General features: G+C 37.4%; 2 protein-coding genes across 5 annotated transcripts in view; both read left to right on the forward strand.

Moving 5' to 3' along the window:
• LOC111866810 (protein O-mannosyl-transferase TMTC4) overlaps nucleotides 1-1,972 on the forward strand; it is a 45,235-nt gene extending 43,263 nt beyond the window's left edge. For all 3 annotated transcript variants that reach the window (XM_023856084.2, XM_023856086.2, XM_023856085.2), the window contains one exon: nucleotides 1,241-1,972. In XM_023856084.2, coding sequence (XP_023711852.1) covers nucleotides 1,241-1,386 — 146 coding nt within the window. In that variant the 3' untranslated portion in view covers nucleotides 1,387-1,972. The remainder of the gene's footprint in view (nucleotides 1-1,240) is intronic.
• Nucleotides 1,973-14,951: 12,979 nt separating this feature from the next.
• The window catches only part of LOC111866827 (amine oxidase [flavin-containing] A), a 19,630-nt gene continuing 8,383 nt past the window's right edge, over nucleotides 14,952-26,198 (forward strand). The window contains exons 1-6 of one of the 2 annotated variants that reach the window (XM_033752423.1): nucleotides 14,952-15,050; nucleotides 17,034-17,200; nucleotides 20,315-20,565; nucleotides 22,256-22,458; nucleotides 25,037-25,239; nucleotides 25,348-25,475. In XM_033752423.1, coding sequence (XP_033608314.1) covers nucleotides 17,155-17,200; nucleotides 20,315-20,565; nucleotides 22,256-22,458; nucleotides 25,037-25,239; nucleotides 25,348-25,475 — 831 coding nt within the window. In that variant the 5' untranslated portion in view covers nucleotides 14,952-15,050; nucleotides 17,034-17,154. Of the gene's footprint in view, nucleotides 15,051-17,029; nucleotides 17,201-20,314; nucleotides 20,566-22,255; nucleotides 22,459-25,036; nucleotides 25,240-25,347; nucleotides 25,476-26,198 lie in introns of those variants that run through there. The other variant, XM_023856123.2, reaches the window with a different exon arrangement.

Below are 26,198 nucleotides of genomic sequence, written 5' to 3' on the forward strand. Positions count from 1 at the left end.
TCATTTTGGCAAAGAGATCATAATCGCACGGATTCATATCGGGTGAGTATGGCCAATGTTGCAGTATCTCTCATCACCATCGGCGAAAGAGATCCTTGACAGCATCAGCAGTATGAGCCTTTGCATTGTCATGAAGGATGATGGGGTTCGTTGCCAACAAGTGTCATCGCTTTCTCCTGAGTGCTGGACAAAGATGATTACACAGGAAATTGCAGTAGTAGGCAGCGTTTACTGTCTGTCGTTGAGGTACTGTGTGGTGCAGTATCACTCCATCAGTGTCATATGCCACAATGAACATCGCCTTCACATTACTCTGTGTAGGGCACACTTTCTTTGGATGAGGAGAGCCAGGATGCTTCCATTCATTTGATTGTGGCTCCAAGTGCGAGCCCAAGTTTCATCCAGAGTGATGATCCTTCAAAGGAAATCATCACCTTCCCTCTGGTGCTGGTCCAACAAGTCCTGTGCAGTTGCATAACGTTGCCATTGTTGCACCTCGGATATTGTATGGGGTACCACGTGCTGTAATTTGTGGTATTCAAGAATATTGTGCAGAATGTGGAGCACGGTTTTGTGACATATGCCTACCTCAGCAGCTAACTCTCATGCAGCCCATTGACAATTGACATCCAGCAAAGAAGCAAGAAGCTGAATTGTGTGGTTGTCAACATGGGATCGTCCTGAATGATGACTGTCCTGAATGGCATCCCTCCCTTCATGGAACAATTTCACCCACTGTGCCACTGTGCGATATGGCAAAGCAGCATCGCCACATGCTTCTTGCAGTCCCTGATAACAGTTCTGTGCTCTATGACCTCGTGCAACTTCAATTTTTATCCAGGAGCATTGTTCTTGTTTCGTAAACATGTTGTTAGGGTGCTTGAACTGGGCTCCTGCGCTTCAAGACGATGCACAATGCAACTCAATGAAACACAACCAGAGCCACTCACTGTACTACTTCAACTGAACTTCTGCTATCAGCTACTGATGGCGCTAGTGCCACCTGATGCACATCTTTCATGTTACAGCAGTGTTGGCACTACTTTTTATTCAACCCTTGTAGATACATAAAACATTATAGGAGATATAATTACAAAGTATTAGAATTAAATTTGTATGGGTAGTATTTGACAGACTGTTGCATAATTTTATCTGAAAATATTTTCCACTGTCTTGTTTATAAGGGATTCTTAAAAAAACTATGTGTATGGAAATTATGAACTGAAAATTTATTATTCAGGAGTGCTGTATCATCGATGGAAGAAGTATGATAAGGCAGAACGATTGTACCAGCAGGCTCTGGAATTAAATCCACATCTTCAGAGTGCCAAGGATAACATGGCTCTTCTGCAGAAGGCTCGGAATAGAATAGCCAATCAACAATGATGCATTACTTCATCACATTTACTGCTTCTGTCATTGAAGGGAATATTGTTCAGAACAATGCTGTTAACTCTGGAGCATTGTCATTTTTCTGTTGGGCACGTGAAATAAGGACATAAGTAATAGATCTCAAAATTCCAGTGTTATTATCTGACAAAAACTGTCTGCACTTCACTATTGCAGAAATAAACTGTTTACTTGTCAGTACACTTTTGACTAGAGCAGTGGTTTGTACAGGTATAAGATAAAGAAAAAGGCAGCATGACAAGGAATAGCCATTCCTAGTTATAGTGGTGTATATGATACCTCCATTTTCTCTGCAAGGCAGAGGGATTTTATGGAGGGAATATTCAAACCTAGCATTAATCTGATACTCTTTGTCTTCAATAGGCACTTCATGTTTTCATTCAGTTCGTTTTTGTCCAGTAATAACCCTGTACATCTTAATTTATTTACATTTGAACAGATTTTTTATTTGGAACTGTGACACTATGGAATTTATGCCAGAATCATCTTGCTATAGGATTCTGACGATGGTGTATAACACACTGATATATTGGGTTTTTGGACTTTATCCATCGTCCTGGTTTTTAAGATAAGATAAGTTATCCTAAAAACCAGGATGATGGATAAAGTCCAAAAACCCAATATATCAGAATCATCTTGCTTTTCATGTAGGTGTCATACATGAACACTCGTTTCAGTGTGTAACTCACATGTGACTTTCTGACACAAGAAGTAACAGGACTGAATGTTTAATATAGTAGTAGGGCTCAGGTTTGTGATTGACTGGCACATAACACATAAGCTTACTTCATGGTAGCTGTTTAATGATGTGTGGGGTCAGTATTGAAGAAAAATTGTAATATGCATAGGCTAATGGTCTGTTGACATGCCATGGCTTGTAACACACATGGGCAGAATTCATGGAAGAAGGATGTATGTCTTTTCTGCCAGGGCAGCAAATGATTTTTCAGCAGGGTTTCAGATAATCTCCCTGTATGTTGTCCCTGCAGTAGCCTGAGTATTTGCTGAAAATTGACACAGTAAGGACAGTACGCAGAACTCAGAATGTACTTTCATTGACCATTATTAATATTGCACTTAGTTGTAGTTCCGTATTTATGTGTGAAGTTGTTTGATTATTATTTATTTAAGAGATGTGAAGCATTCCAGCTTTACCATGTGAGATGGTATTTTGTAAACATGGTCAAAAATTGGCACAAATGCTCTTGTTCAGCTTTGGAAATGTCAGTGATGGCCTAAGTTTAAGTGACCGTTGTTAGAGATTGCTCAGAGGTCTGATTGGAAGTAGAAAAATCAGAGGGGTAATGTTAACAGAATTTACAAGAAGACTGAAATGTTCAGAGTCCTAACTGCTGTGAAGGCCCTCACTTTGAATTTAAAAAGCATTCCATTTATAGTATATTGGGCGATACCGTGGTAAGTACTTTGATTGTTTGATGCAAATTTTTGGCTCTTGATTGGCCTTTGTGTTAAGTGTACAAGTACTGAGGTGCAGATGAACCTCTATTATTGTATAATGTATGTGTTAGCTTTAACGCTTCGTGACAGTTGCTGGCATTTGTATTGCTCTTGCATGGCTCAGTGTAGTAGTGCCATTTGAGTGAAGGGTAATGTATCTTCTTGAAATATACTAATTAAAGAGTGCTGTCACCTAGGATGTAATTGTAGAGGAACATACTTTTTACATCTTGAGGGTTGAAGAGTAAGCCAGCCTGATGAAAGCAGCAAGCACGCTTGTGCCAGACTACACGGCGTTACATGCCAGAAGATAGTCACTGCTCTAAGAACCTCAAATCCCACCTGTACTACTTACTTTTCAGTTCCTGCTCCTTTACCATCCAAACATATTTCGCACCAAAGTATTGTACATCTAATTGTAATCATGTTTATTTGCTCCATCTTCAGGATCATATCTGTTTGTGGTTGTAAAAGGATGCAATTGAAGTCTACGCTCGTATAATTTTATGGCAGTATTTGTTCAGCACTGTGTTTGTCAAGTGTATGTGGATGATTCAGCAAAAATGCTGAATCCATTGACACATGAAATTTAATGTTGGTTTGGTGTGTAAGCTTTTGTGCTAGTCAGGCATAGCAGAGTTCTCCAGACTTTAGGAATGGTTTTGTTGTATATGCATTATCCAGAAAGTGCACATACTTCATTCATAAATTTTTACATAATAGGATATAATTTTTGGCTTCTCCTCAAGAAGGGCTCAGCTCCATAAGTAAGTAAGTAAGTAAAATATAATTTGCCATGTGTATATTGTAACATGTTTGGGCGACTAGAGACAGGATTCGGATTGATAATTGAATTTATTAGATCTTCACCAGTTGTAAGTACACTTAGTTATTACACAGTTATGGGTTTACACCATTTACACTCACTACATGCTAGTTTTCACATATTTATAACATGGGAGCTATACAAGTCTCACTGAATTACACACTCCCAATTTCACTGCACTATAACACACATAAAGTCTTGAAGTCACACAATAAATCTTCACTGGCTGACTTCTCAGCTATCACTCACTATCACTATCACTATCACTGACTATTACATTCATAAAACCTTGAAGTCTCAAGTTCAGGTCTTCTTCCTCCCGCAGCTGTCTTGCATCAAACACTGACTGAGAACTGACCGACTTCTTAGGAATTCCAGTCTCTCCTGTAAACCCTAGATCGGACAAGCGGAAACCACAGCTTGCTCCACAGTTACATAATCATTGTGTCTACAGAGGCGTTGCTCAGCAATGCATCGATTAGCTGCTGCCGAGATGTGTTTACAGCAGCGCTGCATAGCAATGAGCCTGGCGCAGTTCAGCATGACATGGCACAGCACAGCACGGAGAAAACACTGCTTTCCTTATTGTTGCATAATTGCCATGTTTACAGGTTTCTGTGGCTCAACAGTTCTTGTAAGGTAGGCAGTTACTGGGGCCATTTTGGATCAGTTTCCCAGTGCTGAGACTTTTGATATGTTATAAATGTAAAGGTGTCCCTGTACTTAATTCAGCACCAAGCTGTGAAGGTGTATGGTGGAGTCAGGATAGGGCAGTCAGTATAACTAGTGACTAGGCTGTGGGTTCATCAGCTAAAGAATCGGGATTTGGTTCCTTGCAGGGCAAGAGATTTTTGTCCTCCACAGCATTCAGACCAGCTCTGGAGCTTAGACAACCTCCTGTCCTGGGGCCCTTTTGCCTGGGGTATTACAGCTAGGGTGTGAATTTGACCACTCCATCTAGTGCCGAGGTTAAGAATGCCTGGAGCTACCTCCGCTTGCCCATTGTTGTAATATCAGGAAAGGTCCTAGGGTTCATACTCCTGCTGTATTTTAACATAGATTTAAATTTATATGTATAAAGAAAATAAAATGAAATGCAATTGGAATATCTGGTTCCCAAAAAAATCAGGTGAGCCAAATACTTGTCAGGCCTGTTATCCCTGTGCACTGAATTGAGTTTTTATCATTCCTCTTTTATCCAAGGAAAGTGAGAAGTTGCAATTTTTTCCCTTCCTTGAAAAATCATTGCAACTTCAAAATATTTGTTTCTGCAGATGCTTCATGCAAGTCCATAATTTCCTGCCACAGAATGATTTATGCTAGACAGTATGATGCAGGCATTTCTTGTTTGGAACAGGCCATGTGTTAAATGTGAGAGACTAGGAAAGGAAAAATATTTTAAGAATAAGAGGATTGTATAGTTTCTGAAATTGCCTCACATTTTTTAATCTTTTCTGATACATGGATACGTCTTAGTGTCTTTTAAATGTAATCAACACTCAGTGATTTTTCCACCTGGGTGGTTACCTTCATGATTTGTCTTTCTCATTTTGTCTCTACCTGGTCTTTAACCATCCAGATGTTTATCTTATATCATCATTCTTTATTCTCACTTGTAAATCCTACTGCCATCCATTCATAACACGTGTCTATACCTCTGTCATTAATTTATGTTATAATAACAAAAGCTCAAACTCAAGTTTAAGTTAATTTCTCTGCCACGCAAGAATCTAAGCAGTGTATTTGGAAATCTTGCTCTGATCCATAGGTTAGCCAAGTCATGCACTTTTAAGATTACGTTGGTTCTTGTCATGTGTCACATGTTTAAATAAGTGGAACTGAAAGGGGTATGTTTTCCATCCAATGTCAAACCAAGTCTCAAATTCTAAATTCATACTCATTAAGTAGGATACAACTTGTATCATTTGTACTCTAAAAATTCTGGTCAAAGACAAGAAGTAGGGGGGAAAACAGGCAAGAATGTGTAGATGCAGCAGCAACAGTGACAGTTAGGCCATAACAAATCGATGAAGATGGATTGTCAGTCCAAAATAAGGAAATTATGATATTTGTAGAGTTACAAGATTATTTTAGAATTAACACGTGCAGCCATTGTCAACATTTTAATGTCAAGCAACAAATGCTTTTAAAATAAAGTATAAGTACTTAGCCAGTAACCTTTATACTCCAAAAAATTCCCATAAATTTTAGAATTCGGTGGGCATAATCAGAATATTTGGAGTATAAATGATTCAGGTTATATTCTGACACATTCACACACAATATTAAATTACTGTAAAACAATGGCATGAATAGTGTGAAGTTCATAATTAATCAGACTGGGTATGATTTGTTATATTAAAACTGATGGAATTGTCATTGCAGTTGTATTTTAGAATGTAAAGGCTATTGTAAGATACCATCTGGATTCTGCGGATTCCCTTTTCCTGACAGATCTGGAATCATTGTCTTTAGCAAGTTAAGTTTGGGGTATAAGTTTTTGTTTTTGTGAAATGTCATTTAATTGTTAAGAACTAGTTTCACTTAATGTGAATATTATCTCTCTCTTTCTCTTGTCATGCAATTACTAATCCATGTTGTGTTAATACTTTGGTTGCAGTATGTTATCATAAAAATTGTATGTTCATCATCATGTTGTTGTAAACGCTGTTTTTGTAAGAGATCTTTTTTACTTTTATATTTTATTGGTAAAACACTGGACTCATGGATGTAATAGTGTTAAATAAAATATGTTTTATTGGAAAAACAGTAATTTAGTCTGGAACTTGCCTGTGGATTATGAACACTAGTGTATCTACTGTCTGCCCATTTTTCAGTCTGACATATCCTCATATACAGTTTTACATATTTGATTTGAATCAAGTGCGTGTAATGGGCCTTTTAACTGAAATTATATTCAAGTGATAATAGCTCTTGAAGTGCACCCACACCCACATGTGCTCAACACATGCATGCATGCATGTACATATATATGCATGCACATATTTTCCATACACAGTGTTATATGCACCTGATTATACCCAACCTCATACCCATGTGACGTATGTATAGTTAATTAATAATACACTGGATTAAATATCTATTAATTGATAACAGTACTAGAAGTTGTTAATTAATTTTCAGTTCATTTCCACTAAATATTTGTCATACAGAGGTGTAACTCTTCTATCCTTTTCTGAGTGCTCCTGTATCTGCCTGTCTAGCATGTAGATAGCGTTGGTGTCTTATTCAGTTATTCTGCGAGCATAATATTCAAGTTTTCAATACAACATGATAAGCCAGAATACCTAACAAAGTAGTTTGCCATCTGGGAGTGATTGAAGCAGTCAACAATTTAAATATGTATGAAGAATGCAACTATATTAAGTACAGTGTTACAATTAGCAATTGTTGTTTTGCAGGATGTACCATCTTCCGAAATGAGTAAAATTACCTGATTAGCATTATGCAAGGAAGAGACACTGAATTGATTTACATTCTTTTTTTGCTGGTGTCTGAACAAGAATATCTGACTTGTGTATTCCACTTTTTGCCTTCTGTGTGTAGCATTAGTAAATATTCTCTCGTCTTCTCTTTATTGTCACTACATGTTTCAGTCTAGATGGCCGTCATCAGGTGTACAGATTATTGTGATGAAGGACACTGCTGCTCATTGTAATGCTGTTTTCCTTTTCTTATGTAATTGCCTCAGACTAATTCTCAGTTATGTGGGTTAACAGCTGTTGCCTTGTACTTGTTTGTCTTATAGTTTTGTTGATTGTTGATTTATCCTTGGTTCAGTGTGTGGCTGGTCAGAATGTTTCTGTTGGAGGAGTTGCTTGTTGTATGGTGGTTGGCCATCGTGCAGTGCAACAGGGTGCTGCAATTTAATCTTATGAACAAGAATATGTTGGGTGGTTGTGAATGGTGCAAAAGCAAGGAAATCAAACTGACCTAAATACTTTTTCTACAGTGTGGCTTACATGATCTGCTTTATAATACACAATTTCTCTCCTATCTTAGCCTCTGCCCCCTCCTTCTGGATTAGTTGTTCTGATCTGGCTGGAACATATGTGCAGTTGTATAGAGGCCTGATCTTGTCCATTTTTGAGCTATGCGTTCACTGTTCAAGGATGCCTGTACCCTTGCCTCCATCCTGCCCTTATCACTTTTACCCAGAGCTTGCTGTTGATCCTCGATTTCACTGATTGGGGATGTCTTTCACCAGGATCTTGCTTTGGAATTTTGTTTGACTACCTTTCTAAAATTGTATGGGTTTCAACTGCCTTCCAGGGCAAGCATCTAGGCTATGCGACATATATCAAGATGAGTTTTTTATTTTCTGTAAGTTGGGGTTTTCACCTTAGAGATGGTAGATGACATATGAGTCATACTAGGTTTGTTAATTTTCTTTTTGATTAATATGTTTGGACATTGGTTATTCACTTATTCAGTATTTATTAACCACTGTGGTTATTCTGCTTGAGGGTGAGTGATGTTTGTATCATAAATGTTGTTTAAATATATTCTTTCAGTATTTTAATTGTGGAGACCTGCAGTCTTTTTCCATCTATAATGCAACAGTATCAATGTAGATTAATAAAGTTTTTATATTGCAAAAGAAAGTCATTAGAATTATAACGAATTCTAGACCAAGAGAGTCTTGTAGGGACATTTTTAAGAATTTGGAAATAATGACGTTCTACTCTCAGTACACATATACATTACTTTTGTACACAGTTAATAATAAACATTTATTTAATTTTAACAATGAGATTCACAAATACAAAACTAGAGCATTCAATAATTTATATTTACCTGCAGTTAACATAACAAAATACAACAAAGGTGCATACATATCAGTTTTAATCATCTTCAAACAATAAAAATGTTGGCTACTGATGTGAGAAGTTTTAAATCTGCACTGAAGAGGTTTTTATATCATCATTCTTTTTACTCCATGAATGAATACTATCAACATAATTGGTCATAAGTGTTTAAATTTGTAATTTATTTAATTCAGTTAATATAGGTAATTTAAATAAAATCATATTAATTCAAGTTTTATAGTAAGTTATTTTTAAATTATGGTTATTAATTAAAATCTTATTAATTTTTTTACTTTATATTATTATTTATGTTAATTGATTAATGTAAGTGATTTTGATTATGTGACTCATGTAATTTTGTATATGTATCTTGATATATCTATTTTCAAGGGGACCATTTCCACATCATAGTTTTGTCATCTGTATGGATATGTGGAAAATAAAGGAAATGAATGAATTAATTAATCAACATTTGATTTATTAAAATGTTTAAAATGTATATACATTCTGTGTTTATATACGGCATGTTTCAGCCACACAGACCGATCTTCAGGCAACACATTGTATAAGGAATCCATTGCACTGTGCACTTTGTTAATAATACTCTTAGAGTATGTCATCATTATTGTTCTTAATTTTAATGTTATAGGATGTATGTTTTAAAATTTTTATGTCATTAAAATATTGTTGCATGTCTGCGTATCCGTGACAAATAATTAAAGGATTACGGATTTGACAGAGCTGTTTCATTGGATAAGTTTAAATTGCAACCACAAAGAATTATAACTCTTCAAATTATTACTAAAACAATACGAGTAACACATGAAGCACACACACTTCAATTCTAATATTTGTTTGTAGCCTCCAGGACTCTGCTGTTGGGTCCTGTCTGTGACTCCATTATCTTCGCTACTCTTATATTCTTCTGTAGAACCGTATAGGAGTCACTAGTCTTCCAGTTGAATCCCCTTGAACGGTCTTTACTGCTCCCTATATAGGCTTGGTATGGACCATCCAGAGAAAACACATCGCTACTCAGTAGTGGATATCATATATTGTCAGGTGTGTCCATCCACGCATTGCCTAGCATTGGACGCCCTATTGTTGCGCATTCGTTGCTGTGTTATGTGTTTACTGGTCTGTTACCTAGCACTGGACACCCTTCTGTTGTTGGATGCTCGTTGGTTGGAACATGTTTACTTATTTTTCNCATTTTAACAGAGACAACCTGTAAGGTCGAAATTTGGCCGTGCCACAGCTCAAGCGGTTAGTCACTGGCTTTCCACTGTGGCGGCCCGTGTTCGATCCCAGATCTGGCCAAGTGGGATTTGTGGTGGACAAAGTGGCGCTGGCGCAGGTTTTCTCCGAGTACTTTGGTTTCCCCTGCCAATCTTCATTCCACAAAATTCTCCATAACCATAATCGCCCGGGGCAGGCTACAGTAGGCGAATCAGTGGCCGCCATGCCGAGTAGACCCAGTTGGACTGCATCCCCCACTAAGCGAATTAAAAAAAAAAAGTCCAAATTAATAATAGTGACGTACTCTTAAGAGTACTATTGGGAAAGTGCACAGTGCAGTGGATTCCTTAAAATAAATGTGTGGCCGGAATGTAGTGCATAAACACAGAATGTTTATATATTTTAATGAACATTTTAGTGAATTAAACATGGAGTAGTGTCATCTAAATCTATATTGATATTGTTGCATTATAGACAGAAGATGTCTACAAATGATACTTCAGTGCAGTAGGATGTTGAAATATAATATAATTATGGAGATTTTTCCACCTGTCATTTATCTTCCACACACTCTGATCTAGTGCCCTCTCCCTATATGATCCATGGTGGAGAGGGCTGTTTACAGGTATGCCCAGAGAGAAGGAAGGGAGCAGTGCAGATTTTCCTACCACTCCTAGAAATATTACAAAAAGAAACTGCCGGTTCATAAAAATAATGGAGTAAAGATAATGTAAATTTCCTCTTGTGCCAAAGCAGCATACCGTAAGATATACTATATTTCTTTTCTGTGGCGCTACAGCCCGAATTTGGGCCTAGGCCTACCACCATGAAACTCTCCGTTTCACTTCGGTTTACTAGTTCTTACACATTCGGTAGGACTCCTTGGGCGAGTGATCAGCTCGTCGCAAGGCCTCTCCCTGTAGACAAACACAAAAACGCACACAAACATCCATGCCCTGAGTGGGATGCGAACCCACGATCCCGGCTTCCGAGCGAGCGAAGACAGTGCACGCCTTAGATCGCTCGGCTACCGTGACCGGCAAGATATACTGTATACATATTATAAACCTTGGTCCAGGATGAAAGTTTGTGGGTAGCATCCTGCTGCAGCTGCTTTACCGCTTAGGAACAAGCTTATTTTACCCAATGAATTATTGGATGGGTAGTTCCAGAGCCAGACCTGGTTATGACGGTAAAGAAACAAATCTCTTGCCAACTAGGAAACTCAGCCATCCAGCCTGTAACCAGTGTTTTACAGTATAAAAAAACTCCGCAGCTTTAGTCCGCAAGCGAACTGTACCGACCGAGTGACCGCCACTTGTCAGCAAAATTAGTGACAGCATCACAGTATGGAATATGTAATGTCCTTTTTCATCTCCCATTCTTTCTGTCTGTCATTGCTTCACTTACTAGTTCTTTCACTTTTCCTTTCTTTATGTAATACTCTTTTTATAGACTAGGGCTAGGGGAGTCTTAAGTTTTTATGAAAATTTATTGTTTCATACATAAACATGCGAGACAAAAAATTCCAAGAGAAACCTTGAAAGTGCTATTACAGGAGATTTGTGTAGTATCTAATTATGGAATGTCAACCACATGCTTACAGAGATAACTGAGATGTTGGAGTGGGAAAATTCCTTTTCATTATTTCCTGAAGAAATTGTTTTTGTTGTGTAATCATACTACTTAAAATACTCATTTTATCATTTCGTAATGTAAGTGTTTTGTTTCATCTTCAGATATCCTACATTATACACTGTCTAAGACGTAACTAATATTGATTTAGTAGTGCTGTACTGTCTAAGACTTACCTATTATTGATTTAGTATTATGTGTCCTCCATATATCTGTGTTTTAGACGTAATACAGAAGCAAGTACAGCTCTGCACAGGAGTAGGGTCACAGTACAGTATATGTGAAACAGTACCAGTTACTGTCACGTGTAGGGTATGTCACGCGACAAATAGCTTCACGTGGGTCTCGGATTTAGCGGATATTTATTGAACACTCACTCTTAAACACTCGAGTACAATTAGTATCACTTTAACTGCATTCTACGGCGAATATCTTCTAACTCTCTTCAACGGCGACTATCTCAAGACGCTCAAGACTGACTTCGGCGGCTGCTGCAACTTCTTGTATATCCGCGGCCGTTGCTACGCAACAAATCTTCTGTTTCTCGGAAATATGATACCTTGTAGAATACCGGTAACGTACATGGTTACACAACGAACCTTCCGTCTCCGGGAAGACGCGTTTGTTGCCCAAGGCATTCTCAGGCAACTGCCTGTCTGGGATTTCGATGCCGCTTAAATAACACGTTACATTATATTGCCCAAAATGTAATAACGCGCAGCAGAAGAATGTAGACTGGAGGTGTCTGAGAATAGTATGCTGAAAGAGTACCGATAATTGGAACCTGATCGATTGTATTACGAACGAAAAGTGACGCGTCGCTGAGAACGGTAAATAAAGCCAGGCACTGCAAGAAGTTCCAGCACCTGCACAAGGCCCAGCATCCGCCTCTCCCCTGTTGCAACAGGAAGACTGTCGTCGATCTGAGTGAAGTGCCACTGGAGGGAGCATTTTGCTAACCTTGAGCAAACGTCTTAACTCTGCCGTGACTCCGGCGGTTGTGCCTGTTTATATCCTGAATTGTGTGGAGAAAGCGATAGATGTCCTGCCCAATGAGACTGCTGAAGAGGTCCGGCAGGAGACCGCCAGGATCCGCATACCCGAGGACATACTGACTAGTGGGGAGAGGAGGGCTCTTTGGGCTTTGAAAGCCAATGAGGTGCTCCCGGTCCTTCACGCTGACAAGGTTTCCATACCACGTGAGGAACTCGAGAAACTCTGTCTGAACATTGGGCTCTCTCTGCGCCAGACCCCTGGATATAATGGTCAGTTTTGATGTGATGTCGCTAACACCAGGGTGCCGATTACGGAGACCATGAGTCTGCTAGGTCGACATTTTGAGGAGGATATCCTGAGGCTCTTCCGCCATGTCCTGATGGCCTTTTACTTTGATTTCGCTGGCTAGTTCTATGAACAAATTGACGGTTTCGGTATGGGTTTACCACTGTCTCCGGTCATCACCAGCTTCTTCGTTGAGGACTTCGAGAGGATGACGCTCGGTCGGGCTGCCCATAAGCCCCTCTGCTGTTTCCGTTACGTAGACAGCATTTTCATCATCTGGCCACATGACCTCGACAGGCTGAGGGACTTCCTTGACCACCTGAACTGTGTCCACCAGAACATCCAATTCACCATGGAAACGGAAAGAGACAGTCACCTTCCCTTTCTTGACATAGATATTTACAGGATACTCATGGTTCCGTGAGCCATAAAATATACCGTAAATCTACCCATACCAGCTCCTACCTAAACTCTAGCTTTCATCACCATCTATCCAACAAGCATGCTGTACTTTTGACAGTGGTACACAGAGCTAGAACTCTTGGCGATCAAGACAGCCTTAATGTGTAATTGGTGTTGATGGGAGACATTTTCTGGCAGAGCTGCTACACCGACCAGCACATTCGCAGAGCCCCCAACCATTCCCTGAGATATATATAGGAATTATGTTAACTGTCAACACAACAAATATACTCAGTTTTAATATTCGATCTTTATTCCTGCTACATGTTTCAGTCGTATAAGACCATTATCAGGCAGTTATATACTATAGGAATACGTACAGTTATTAAACTACCGATATGGATCCATATCAGCGCAACGTATCGCATTATATACTAACATAAAACTTCTGCCTCAATTTGGTGTTACAATTAAAGCAGAAATACAAAAATAAGGTAAAAGATAAAATATAAAAAGTATACCATATATCAAGATTTATAATGTGTTGAATATATTATGGAATAATAAAAATGTTAAGTATTTTAAAAATGTTTAAAAATATATTTTTAAAAAGATTGTTATGGTAGGTTAAGAATGTGTATGCCAACTTAAATACTAAGGTTCCAATGCCAAGCCAAACATAAAGCCATATTCAGTCGCTTTCCTGCTTAATATCAGGCTGATATTCCACTGCATTAGCAGAGTGCTATCTCGACACAACATCAAGTCTGTGGTCCTCACTACAAGGAAAATATATCATTTCCTTCAGTTGGCCAAGAATGACTTGGACCAAAGACACTGGGATTATACAGCATCCACTGTGAATGTGATCAGGTCTACATTGGGGAGAGGAGGTGGAATGGTAAACAGGAAGAGGACAGATGTGTTAAAGTTTGAAGAAAGAAGTAGAAATATAACAAGGGAAAAAATAAATGTTTAAGTGTTTTTAAGGCTTGTGTGGCTTCATATTATCATTTCTATTAAACATTACTATTGTGCTAACGTTAATTTGTTGGGAAGAAACGTAAATACTACAAAGAAGAACACAAAAATTCATTTAATGATTATAAAGACATTTGTCTGGAAGTATACAGAAAATTAAATAGAAATTCAATAGTGCCAGAATCAGGACAAAACCTTAATATGAAGATAACTAATGAAGTCTAAACTGTGGTAAAATTTAAATGTTAGGAAACAGCAGTAACAAATTTAAATCACGTTCATGGAGAAATTAAGAGCAGGTTATGTTAGGGAAGGCTTGCATCTATCGAGCTCAAAATATTTGCTTATCTTTCACCTACAAATGTAAAGACTGAAACATACAGAACTATTATTTTACCAGTTACATTATGTGGGTGTGGTAGTTGGTCACTGACCTTAATGGAAGATTATAGACTGAGGGTGTTTGAAAATTGAGAGTATAATACTTGAATCGAAGGAAGCAGAAGTAACAAGAGACTTGGGAAAATTTCATAATGAAATTAAAAATATGAGCCGTTTTATCACTTGTTGTGAGGATGATCAACTCAAGAAAGATTAGGTTGGCAGTGTGTACAGAATTAGTGGAAGAGATGAGGAATTTGTATAATATTTTAGTTAGAACTGTACAAACGAAAGAACCATTTTGGAGACAAAGATATGTGATGACAGTAATAAAATACATTGTAAAGAAACTGGATATGAAAATCGTAACTGGATTAATGTGGCTCAGGATAACTTATGGTAGCAGGCTAATGTAAACAGGGTAATGAACCTTCAAGTTTGATAAAAGGCTGGGAATTATTTTATGAATCAAGTCACTGTTAGATTCGTAGTGTGGTCTCTGCTCAGCAGTTACTGAAATTGTACAAGTAAGTCGAAGATACCATGGAATTTTCTCCAGTGGTAAAGTATGCAGTAAACTGAAGTTGTCCACTCACCATCTGTTAAAGGTAAAGTTAAAGCTGTCCCTATATTTAATTAAGCCCTATGCCATGAAGATATATGAGGGAGTGGAGGTATAGCTCCACCATTCATGACCTCAGCACTAAATGGAGGTCCGTGGTCAGCTTCATGACTGTGCTGCTTAACCTCTGGAAAAGAGTCGAAGGTACCCATTGGATAGAAGACTTCATCTCATAAAGGGAAAATTCCATCTGTTTTTCCTGAGGCAACATCAAGCCTACCACTGCTTTTAACAAAACAATGATATTTCTTTAATTTAGGCCTTGTAAGTCTAAGAGCTAGCTGGAAAATTGTCTTCTGATTCAATCCCATTCTCATGAAGCTCTTCATATTTTTTTGTCTTCTTCAGTAAAAAGAACTGCATCATAAAATCGGCCCTAGATGGCTCCTCCTCTGTAATCCCATCAAACACTTGTTCATTGTCACTACTGGGAACAGTCTCCTTAAAAGCAAATCTAACAGAAGTAATATGGGAATATACCCGAATTCCAGAATACATTATACTGGAGTCTAATGCACTTCTGGTCTCTAGTTTCATTTTAGAAGTTGTTATTACTATTGCCAGTAATACCCTGGCCCCACACCTTCATTATGTAGAACATAAAGATCTGAAAGCTGTCATACAAAGTATGCAAATACGCATCGTAAACTAATTAAACAAGAAGTAGCAGAGTTGGCGATATTTACAACATTAGGTGTACATGGCTGGAAATCAATTCAACCTCATATATGTGTTATTTCATCACTGTGTTTTATTGTAGAGTTCAGGTAATAGGCATCATGGCACCACTATTTCCTAATTGATGCACCTTAAATCTGTTTATTGTACTTTAGTTCTGTAAGATACTGTCTTGTGTTTGTTACCCTGTTATCTAATTGAATAGCAACTGTGAACTTTGGGAACATGAGTGGTATAAGAATTTAGTATAGCTCAATGCATTATGTAAATAAAATATAGGAGATGAAAGTTAGCAGTATCAGTTATATTAAGTATACAATTTGGTACCTACAGTTTTCTTCTGGATGTCTGTAGTCTCAGACAGTTTGATGTATTAGATATTATCTCTTTAGTCATTCAGACATTGTTATTAAAACTTTAATTTCAAAATAATCATTAACTCTGAGTTTAAAACATTAGGCTTTGGTCAGTTTTGAAATCGATTATATCAGCTTTTTTTGAGATTGTCCTCCAACTATCCATGTTGTTGATTTATAAGTGTATACCAAAAGAAGGTAAAAAGTAAAGCTATCTCTGTAACAGGCCATGGAGGCCCATACAGTTGTGTCAAGACTTTCACATTTTCTAGACAATCAGCTCAGAGATGAGGGTGAGGTTGTCAGCCTAATGCACTGACCGCCCTTTACCCCCAGGAAGATTCGTGGTATTCTTTTCTGCTGGAGGCTGAGTCGAAGCCAGGACCATTGTGCAGCTGGAAGGATTAAGTCAACTGAAAAATCCAGTGACTTCATCGGGAATCAAACATGGGACCTAACAGCTCGCAGCATAGTGCCTCAACTAACTACACTACCACGTGTATATGTATAACTGTATACTTGTATAGATATTTTGGAATTTTAAATTTGTGACCAGTATCCCGATCAATTTCTGAATCCTTTTGTACATGTATTCATCTCACATTACTCAGTCCCTCTCCTACATTGCAGCCTTATTTTTACATATAATCTATGAGATTAAAGTGAAGGACAAACACAGAATTTGCGTTCTAAAACCAGCTATGGTCACCTACCAACCAGATCAGAGATGGATACATTAAGAACACCAGATGAATATATTTTATACCTGTTCGTCCATCTAGGCAATACAGTATTTTTTAGAAATTTATGTTTATGCACCTGGTATTTCTGTAAATACAACTTTTGAAGTCAATAAACACAGTCTGTGGGTTACCTTTTATGACAGCTGACAAATGTTGCAGTTATTTATGTATGATATAGTACATTTGTTCCAGAGAATGTATATATACCATTGTTGTTCCCAACTGGCTTGTCTGCTGTGAACATATATAACAGGACTATTCAGTATGGTGATATGCTTGATTACAAGACTGAGTCAAAGGCAGCAATTTCAACATGTCTAGCAAGGGACCAGTGATAGTAATTGGAGCTGGACTTAGCGGTAAGGCATTAAGGAAGTGTTGGTTGATTTCCAATGGCTGCATTTGGAATCGTTTAGCCCATTTTGCTTCTTGCTTCCTATTAGAGAGCACTCAAGTTCTTGCTTTGTTGCATCTCCTTGTTAAGATTGGGGCATTGAAGGAGGTCTTCTTTTCCCATAGATGATCCTGGCAAGTTGCACAGTGTACATTCTTCTGTGTTACATATTCCTATCTTGCCACAAAGTATTAAAAACTTGGGCAATGGTACTAAAAAGTTTAAATCAGAGTTAAAGAATTATCTACATGCTCATTCCTTCTACTCTTTAGATGAATACTTCAATGTAAATAGAGAATGATGTAAAATTAAGTTATATTAATTTTTAAGCTAAAATTGCCTGTACTTATGTATGTAACCTTTTGACTTGTTCTGTATCCAATGGTACTAACCTGCTTAGGATTTATAGAATGTAAATAAATTCAATTCAATTCAATTCAAAGATGTGCTGCAAAATGTCATGTCCTGTATTCAATCGAAAATTTGCAACAGCTTCTTTTCTGGGTTTCTTGCTGTTAGTTTCCCAAAGTTTTCCTTTTTCTGACCATTTCTTCTTGTATGGTTCTTTGTTGATGATATGGAGTATTTCTTCACATATTTTAGTTTTGATTTTGTTAGCTAGTGTGTGGGCACTTACGATTTTATTTTGGTGATGCAGTCTTGTGCCCTTCTTTGACAGTTCATCAGCAATATCGTTTCCATTGATGCCAACATGTGATGGTATCCATTGAATGTACACTATCTTTTTTTGTTTTTTCCCATAGTTTAATTAGTTTTTTGATTTCAGTTATCTGTCTCATGATAGCTCTTTTGTTTGAGGACATGGCTTGTATGGCTGCTTTTGAATCCACAAGCAGAACCGCTTTTTTAAACATGTTGGGGTCTGCTGATTAGTTGTTCCAATGCAAATAGTATTGCTTCTGTTTTTGCATCAAAGTTTGATTTGTTTTCGCCTACCGCTATATAGTGTGCAGAAAGAGATGAGTATACTCCGGCTCCAGCATTAAATTCTTTATCTATCCGAGAACCATCAGTATATATATGTAGCCATTCTGATGATGGGTATCTTTCTCCAATGGTGTTTATTGTTAGTTGTTTTAATTCTTCTTGTGTGTGTTCTGCTTTCTTTATGCTTTCTACTAAGTCAAGGTGGATATTGTAAGAACAATAATCTAGTGGATTTTGCATGGGTAAAGCATTTTCTACTTCTATTGGTATTTTTAATTTGTTGAGATAATTTGTATTGCATCTTATTATGTCTGGTTGCGTTTTTAATTTTTGTTTTGGTGGTATTTGTCTTACCCATGTTATCTCTGGTATGAATTTCAGTTTCAAGAATGTTATTACTGCTTGTTCTTTTTAATGTCTTTTATGATGGTGTTGTTTTCTTGGAAGATTTTCTATTTAAAGTATCTGGTTATATTAACCATATCTTTTGTTGACCCAAGATTGCTCTAGTCCATGTTGGTGTTTATTTAAAAGAACTTGAGTTTTCCATGATAACTTATGATACCTATTATTGAATGCTACAGATTGTTAGTTCTTCTTCTTCTTCTACCTCAATGGATTAGGCACCCTGGCCTTTTTCCATTCAGAATTAATTAATAGATCGTAAGTTTTAACTGTTAAATATGGTCAGATATATTTCAAGCCAATCACAATGGCTGTGCAGTCTAAGGCATGAACTTTTTTCCCCCATTTCAACACTGGGATCATGGGCTCGAATCCCAATTAAAGCATGGGTGTCTGTGTGCGTTTATTCTGTGTTTGTGCTGTTTTGGGTATAGGTAGTGCCTTTGTGACATGCTGATCCATATCCAACGAGTCCTACCGACTGTGTCAAGGATTAAGAAACTGAAAAAACGGCCAAGGTCCAAAAGGCTGTAGAGGCAGGGGGGGGGGATTTTTCGTTTTACTGGTTTCAGACATCAGTAAATCCAGTCTATAAATGTCAGTACATTTAATTGGTGTGTCTCATGCACATCATGCAAACAGTTGAACAAAAAATTATCATAGCCAGACAACGAGACCAAGATCATTGAAGCATGTTAGTGTTTTTGGTCTGTGGCTCTATTGGTTAGGATTTGCATGTAGAGATTTTGATAGATGTGAAGTTTCACCATCTGTAATAAGATGGTTTACAAGATCTTAGACATTCGGCAGGACTCCTTGGGTGGGTGATCAGCTCGTCACAAGGTCTCTAGCTGTACACATACACAGAAAACGTGCGTGCACACATGCACACACACACACACACACACACATACACACACTGACCGCTCATGCCCTGAGTGGGATTCGAACTCATGATCCCGACTTCCGAGCAAGCGAAGACAGTGCATGCCTTAGACCGCTCAGCTACCGTGACGGGCCAAGCATGCAATTACCTTTTATAATTAATTATAACTATTATATCTATGGCACTGTGTTATTCTAATGAAGTATTCATATTTCAAAATCAGAATAATTAATGAAACCCCAGGTATAATAAGGGATATGGTAAAATATGTACAAGGACTGGTAGTATTATACTCCAAACTATGCATAGATATCCTGAGTAGTTTATTCTCTTCACATTTCATAATTAAGATGCTGGACATCACTGACCTAATTTAAAATATTTTCAGTATGATAATTGCATGTAGATATATATAATAACAGATACAACAAAAATACATGCACAAATGCCGCATTTTTTCATAAGTGAAGTTTGTCTGTTTATATCAAATGACAGAGAAAATTAAACATTTTTTATACATCAAATAACAAGCATGAAGAAAGGATGGGCAAATGCTTGGTAAATAAAAGATAATGTTCAATTGAAACTGAGTGAAACATAAGAAAATACAAGTAGTTATGAAACATTATGCAAGATTTGAACTTTTCACAATAAATAAAAGAGTTAAGATCTTCTTGGGAAATCGGCCATTTCAATGTTGAATTAAAAGCAGCATTTCAAAGTCAATGTTAACCCTGATGCTGCAGACAAAGAAGAACACTGACATGTTGGTCTTTAACTTAAATTTGACACAGCTAATCTCCTGAGAACATTTCTTTAATCAAACATGATTTGTATCAGGTTTAAGCGCTGCAAAACTCCTTCATGAGCGTGGAGTGGAAGTGGTGGTTCTGGAAGCCAATGACCGGGTAGGTGGTCGAACACTTACACTAACTCCATCAGCAGAGGCCGGAGACCCACAGTTTGGATGGGTTGATCTAGGAGCCTCATATGTGGGTCCCTCTCAAAATCATGTCCTGCGCATGTGCAGGGAACTGGGCTGTGAGACATACCTTTGCAGAGACAACCATGACAGCATCTATTTTAGTAAGGTAATCCACACATGTTTTCCCCCTTACTCACAATGGTTCATTGTCCATGAATACAAGTAAAATTATAAATTTCTTACTTGAGACAGAATTGATGTCAACTTATTTCCCAAATAAATAACGCATTCTGAATAATATAATTTTTCATGTATTTTTTACACAAAATGTGTAAAATGCATAATGGAGAGATCATGTCTGTCCATCTATATATTTCATCTCTGAAAATACTGAAAGGATCCACAATAACATTGATGTATTGGGATGTTTATATATTAACTGTTGATATGGTGAACATTTAAAGAAATGTAAGAAAAACAAGAAGTTCTGGGAAGAAATAATCGCCTACTTTCCTTTCATATGGTGTGGATGGCAGAGAAAACGATGCCTCCAACAATTCTTCGTTTTATTGAGTACTTACCTAGTTATGATAGAGGGATACATGGACAGACCCACAGACTCTCTTTGATAAGACATGGAGCTCAGTCAGTATAGCAACGGGATACAGGATGGACAGCCTGAGTTTGATTCTGCGCAGTGCAGGATTTCTTTCTTCTCCACAGCGTCCAGACTGGCTCTGGGGCTCACCCAGCCTCCTATCCAATTGGTATCAGGGGCTCTTTCTCTGGGTGTTAAGTGGCAGGGCTATGAAACTGGCCACTCACCTCCATCTAGTTCCAAGGTCAAGAATGGTGGAGCTTATCTCCACTCCTTCCTATGTCATATGGCACACTGATTAACTAATTAAGCAGAGGACAACTGTAGCTTTACCATAACATCAGAAAAGGAGGAGAATTATTTGTTTATTTATCATTTGTTATACTTTTGAAGTTGAAATCAGGTTATTATATATACTGATATACATATAGAGTGTAAATAAATAAATGTGGTGGATAGATGAGTTCAATCTTATCATATTTTGTTAATACACCAATGTCCAGAGACGCTTCCTTTTGGCACTAAGGGCCACAAAAATTTCTGAGTGGATGCACAAGTTTTAGGGGAAGTTATCATTGTTTTACATTATAAAAGTTGCTCAAAATGGCGACCGCCGACATCATTGCATGTTCTGCACTGCCTGGCCATGTTATGCTGAACTCTTTGAAAGATTCCCGGTATTTCCTGGATGGTTCTAGCTCCTACTGCAATTCTTGCCATAAGATCATGTTGTGTTTCCGCTTGAGTCTTGTACACAAGGCTTTGCAGTTGAGTCAAGTCACATTTTAGAGGTCCCAGTGCATAAACAAAGCGTTTCCACACATGGGTATATTAACAAAATATGATCACATCAAACCCATCAATCTACCACAGAACGTTGTAACATATATTTATTTACACTCTGTATATAATAAGATTCATAATTAATTTTGTTTATGTTTAATGAAACTCATCAATTTTTTTTCACATGTTTTGTATTTTATATGCAGAGCTATAAAATGTATGACGTGGATTCACAAATTAAGTGTCACGAATAGAATTTGCAGTTAGAAATAATGGCAGTATTGCTATAGCATTGATGACAGAAAATCTGTGACAAAGGGTTTTGATCTGTGAAATGTAAACAGTGTGTTTTAAGTAACAAAACACAGCAGTTCCTCAAAATTTATAAAAGTTAATTTCAGTACAGCCGAGTGAAGCACCCTTCCAAAAGTCATATAAGTTATTATTATTGAGTGAGAACATTTACTCGTTTTAGGGGAAGCAATGTCGTTACTCAGGTTCATGGCCTGGATTCTGGTGGACTAGCCCATTAGCAGCATGGGACCTGCGTGCTACAATTCGTAAGCTAGATGACATGGTGCTCCAGGTACCTGCAGATCGACCATGGCAAGCTCCTCATGCTGTTGAATGGGATCAAATCACAGTCAAGGATTTTCTGAAGAAACATTGCTGGACTAGGTAAGCAGATAGTTTTGGACACATGATTTGCAATTAATAAAATAAGCAAAAGAAGTGCAAATACGTGTATATATCACCTGTCCTTAAGTCAAAATTTATAATTTATTTTGTAAAAGGTGACTCACTGAACAAGTATATTTACATTGGGTGCATAATTGAGGAAATATAAGAACTTATTTATACTGTGACGTGACAATATCTTTATGTAATGCTGAGATTCTAATTGATCAGGTAAAGATAAAGCCATCACTGTAACAAGCCATGGGATTATGAGATGCTGAGACTCCCATATTTTCTAGACAGTTGGCTCACAGATGATGGTGAGGTTTTCAGCCTTACATGCTGGCTGCCCTTTACCCCGTGGAAGATCCCTGGTACTCATTTCTGTTGAAGGCTGAATAAACTCCGGGGCTATATTGCGGTTGGAATGGTTAGGTCAATTGAAAAATTCAATAACCTCATCAGGAATCAAACCTTCAACTTCCCAGCTTGTAGCATAGTGCCTCAACCAATTACACTACTGCATCTAATTAAACAGTCTAAACGAAAATTAACTTTGTGGAAATCTTTCAATATAGACCTACCAGATCAGATATCTGTCAAATCCATTAGGTGGTGAAACATGCATCTAATTGTGTGATTAAGTGTGCACTTTGTTCACACACTCAAGTATATAGACCATCCAAATGGAAATGAAATTACAGTGTAGCAGATCATAGAGAGCTCAGGAAATCTGTGTCAGAAGAAGAAAAAAAATGATCATTACAATAACGGTACTTAACTTAATGCAACAAAATGGCTGTTAGAGTTCATAGGCCATTCAAAACCATACATTTGTAAATAGCATTTAGAGGCAGCACTATGAGCTCAGTAAACAGCTGCAAGACTTACATACAAATGCGGCTCTGTTTTCAAAGATTCATCTCAAACCACATGACAAGTTGTATGTAGTGCAAAAGGAATAACTTTCAATAACATGATGCAAGTGTGATACATATGCTTGACAAAAGGCCAAGCATGTTCATAAGAGGCAAAGCCATCTTCTTGTCAGAGAGTATGTTACATAAGGACTATTACTGCAAGGGTTCAGTTGAAAGAATAAAGATCCTTGGTTGTGAGTCCCAAGGGGCCTGATGCCAAGGTGAACTGATTAGCGGTAAACTGCAAGTCATAAAGTAACTTTGACTTTGACTTTTTCTGAAATTACAGTGATCCCCCTTATCATTAGGTGCTGTGGGCATTATTCTTGCTTCTTTTTGTATGGGTTAATTACTCATTGAATTTTTGCACCTTCTTCCACAATTCTTTAAAGAAAATGCTGTTACTACTTTAAATGAAGCACTGACAACTATTCGCTTTTCTCACAAGTCACTAATGTCCCAACAGTAACATCATCCACATGTAATATTGAAGTGTTTTGTTGTGTTGTAAGGGATGTTGCAGCATATCTTTCACTGAAAGCAGCTCGATAATGGCAGTGAGTCTTCAAAACATGTAACCGGTATACATCAAATATGGATTTGTAAGTCATCATTTCCTTGCACTTGTCAGCCAGAGTCATACGCTGTACTGTGGTAACAAATAACTGTCTTCCTCATCAAGATCCAAATAATCCTTGGCAGACCTAAATGTCATTTTCATTCTTAAGGAACATCATATAACCTAAAAGCAAATTTCAGGATTGATCCTTAAAGGAGGTTGCTACTGTGTCATATTTTAAGGTTCTAAAAGCAGTAACTATGAAGATTACTGTTTTCTGGGATGTGACACTGTGGGGTCTAGTTGAAGCATACTAATATTTCATAGAAGCTTTGAGGTTGAAGATTAAGCCATCAAATATTAAGCAAGCAATGCCTGCTGCTCTCTTGACTCACTCTTCTATCCTGAAGATGGAGGCAGTATAGTTCTCAGAAACATCAGTAAACTACCAGATTAAATAATGTCACAAACCAAAAGGTGGTATTCTTCAAAACCGTTATTGTATCATACCCTGTCTTCATAGATAACTTTATTGTGCATCTTATATTTCTTCTTGTGTGCGAGTAATAGGACCTTAGTTAACTGTCAGCTATTAACAGGTAAAACTAGAATGATGGAACAAAATTTAAAGTTGACTGACATTTCCTCGTTATTGAACTGAATCTGACTTCCTTTATTTTGGAATCTAAGTACTACTAAAAAGGAATTTAAAATTTTGAGTTCTTTCTTTACTTTTTCTCTGATTTCTTTAATTCGTTCTATTGCTATGTATTTTCTTAGCACTTTATTTGACATACTTTCAGTACATCAGGCTCAATTACTTATTCATGCAAAATGCATAGTTAATGGAAAGATGTGTATATAATTATAATTTTCAGCATGTGACATCACTCAAGGATTTATATATAGTGAGCAACATACAGTATATATCACTTATGTTAAATATTTTTACATTGAGGTAAGTTAATATAAATACCATTAGAGTGATTAAGAACTGGTGTAAGCCACTATTTGTCCGTAGACCTTTTTGATTTTATAAAAAAAATATGTAATGTAAACATTTGTCAGGTAATATTTGTCTGGTTTATGCTGTTAACAGAGATGCAAGAGAATTTCTTGAAGGCATGTGTGTTGTTAACAACACTGCTCAAGACCATGAAATGTCATTGCTATTTTTCTTGTGGTACTTACGTCAGGGGAAAGGTGTGCACCGAATTTGGGCCATTAAGGATGGTGCACAAGAACGCAAAATCATTGGTGGTTCTCAGCAGCTTAGCATCAAGATTGCCAAGAAACTTGGAGGTATATACAGTTACTTTCTGTCTTTACAGTGCATACAGTGAAGTTTCTCACTTTCAATGAAATTTCTCAGTCATGGATTATGGCAAATATCATTGCTTAATTTTTCAGGGCGAATTCATCTGAAGAAAGCAGTTGTACAGATCAGGCACACGGATGATGCTGTGATGGTCAAAACTCTGGATGGAGCTGTTTTCAATGGCTCCTATGTGATAATGGCTATCCCTCCACCTGCACATGTAAATATTGAATTGTCATTCACAGGAGCAACTGATTGATTTATTTGTCCCAAGTTCAAGAGTCTTGGGCCCAAATTAAATGGTTTCCCAGTGCATTGTTATTAAGGCTAAATGGTGCAAATTCAATCAAAATTTTAAGGTGGTGAATTTGTCTTCAACATACCCTACCAGCAACATAAACAGTTGTAATTCTTTGATTGAAATTACCTGATATGTATGCTATAGATTCTTCTGTATATATAAATATACTGATTTTCATGTGTTCTTAGCATAAAATGCTGTTATATCATATGTATGTATGTATGTATGTATGTATGTCTGCCAGACTGCAAGTTTAATCTCGCAGATTTCTCCACATCATCATCATCATCATCATCATCATCAGTAATCTGTCAGACGACAGGTCCACAGTCTCTTCCAAAACATTTCCTCCACTTAATGCGATCTAGAGCTTTCTCCTTCAAATGACAGTATCCTCTTCTGTCCCCAAGGTCATCCAGCATCTTCTTACGTCTTCTTCCTCGTCTTCTTGTCACTTCTATCCGCCCATCTACCTTTCCTTCAATAACTTCTTTTAGAAGGCAGTTTCTGCGTAAAACATGACCAATCCAATTAGCCTTCCGTTTTCTTATTTCATGTAGGATATTCCTCTGCTCACTGACTCTAATTAACACTTCTTCATTTCTCACATAATCGGTCCAACTGATCTTCTCCATTCCATCC

The sequence above is a fragment of the Cryptotermes secundus genome, unplaced genomic scaffold, assembly GCF_002891405.2.
Source record: "Cryptotermes secundus unplaced genomic scaffold, Csec_1.0 scaffold446, whole genome shotgun sequence".
Taxonomy (NCBI): Eukaryota; Metazoa; Arthropoda; class Insecta; order Blattodea; family Kalotermitidae; genus Cryptotermes; species Cryptotermes secundus.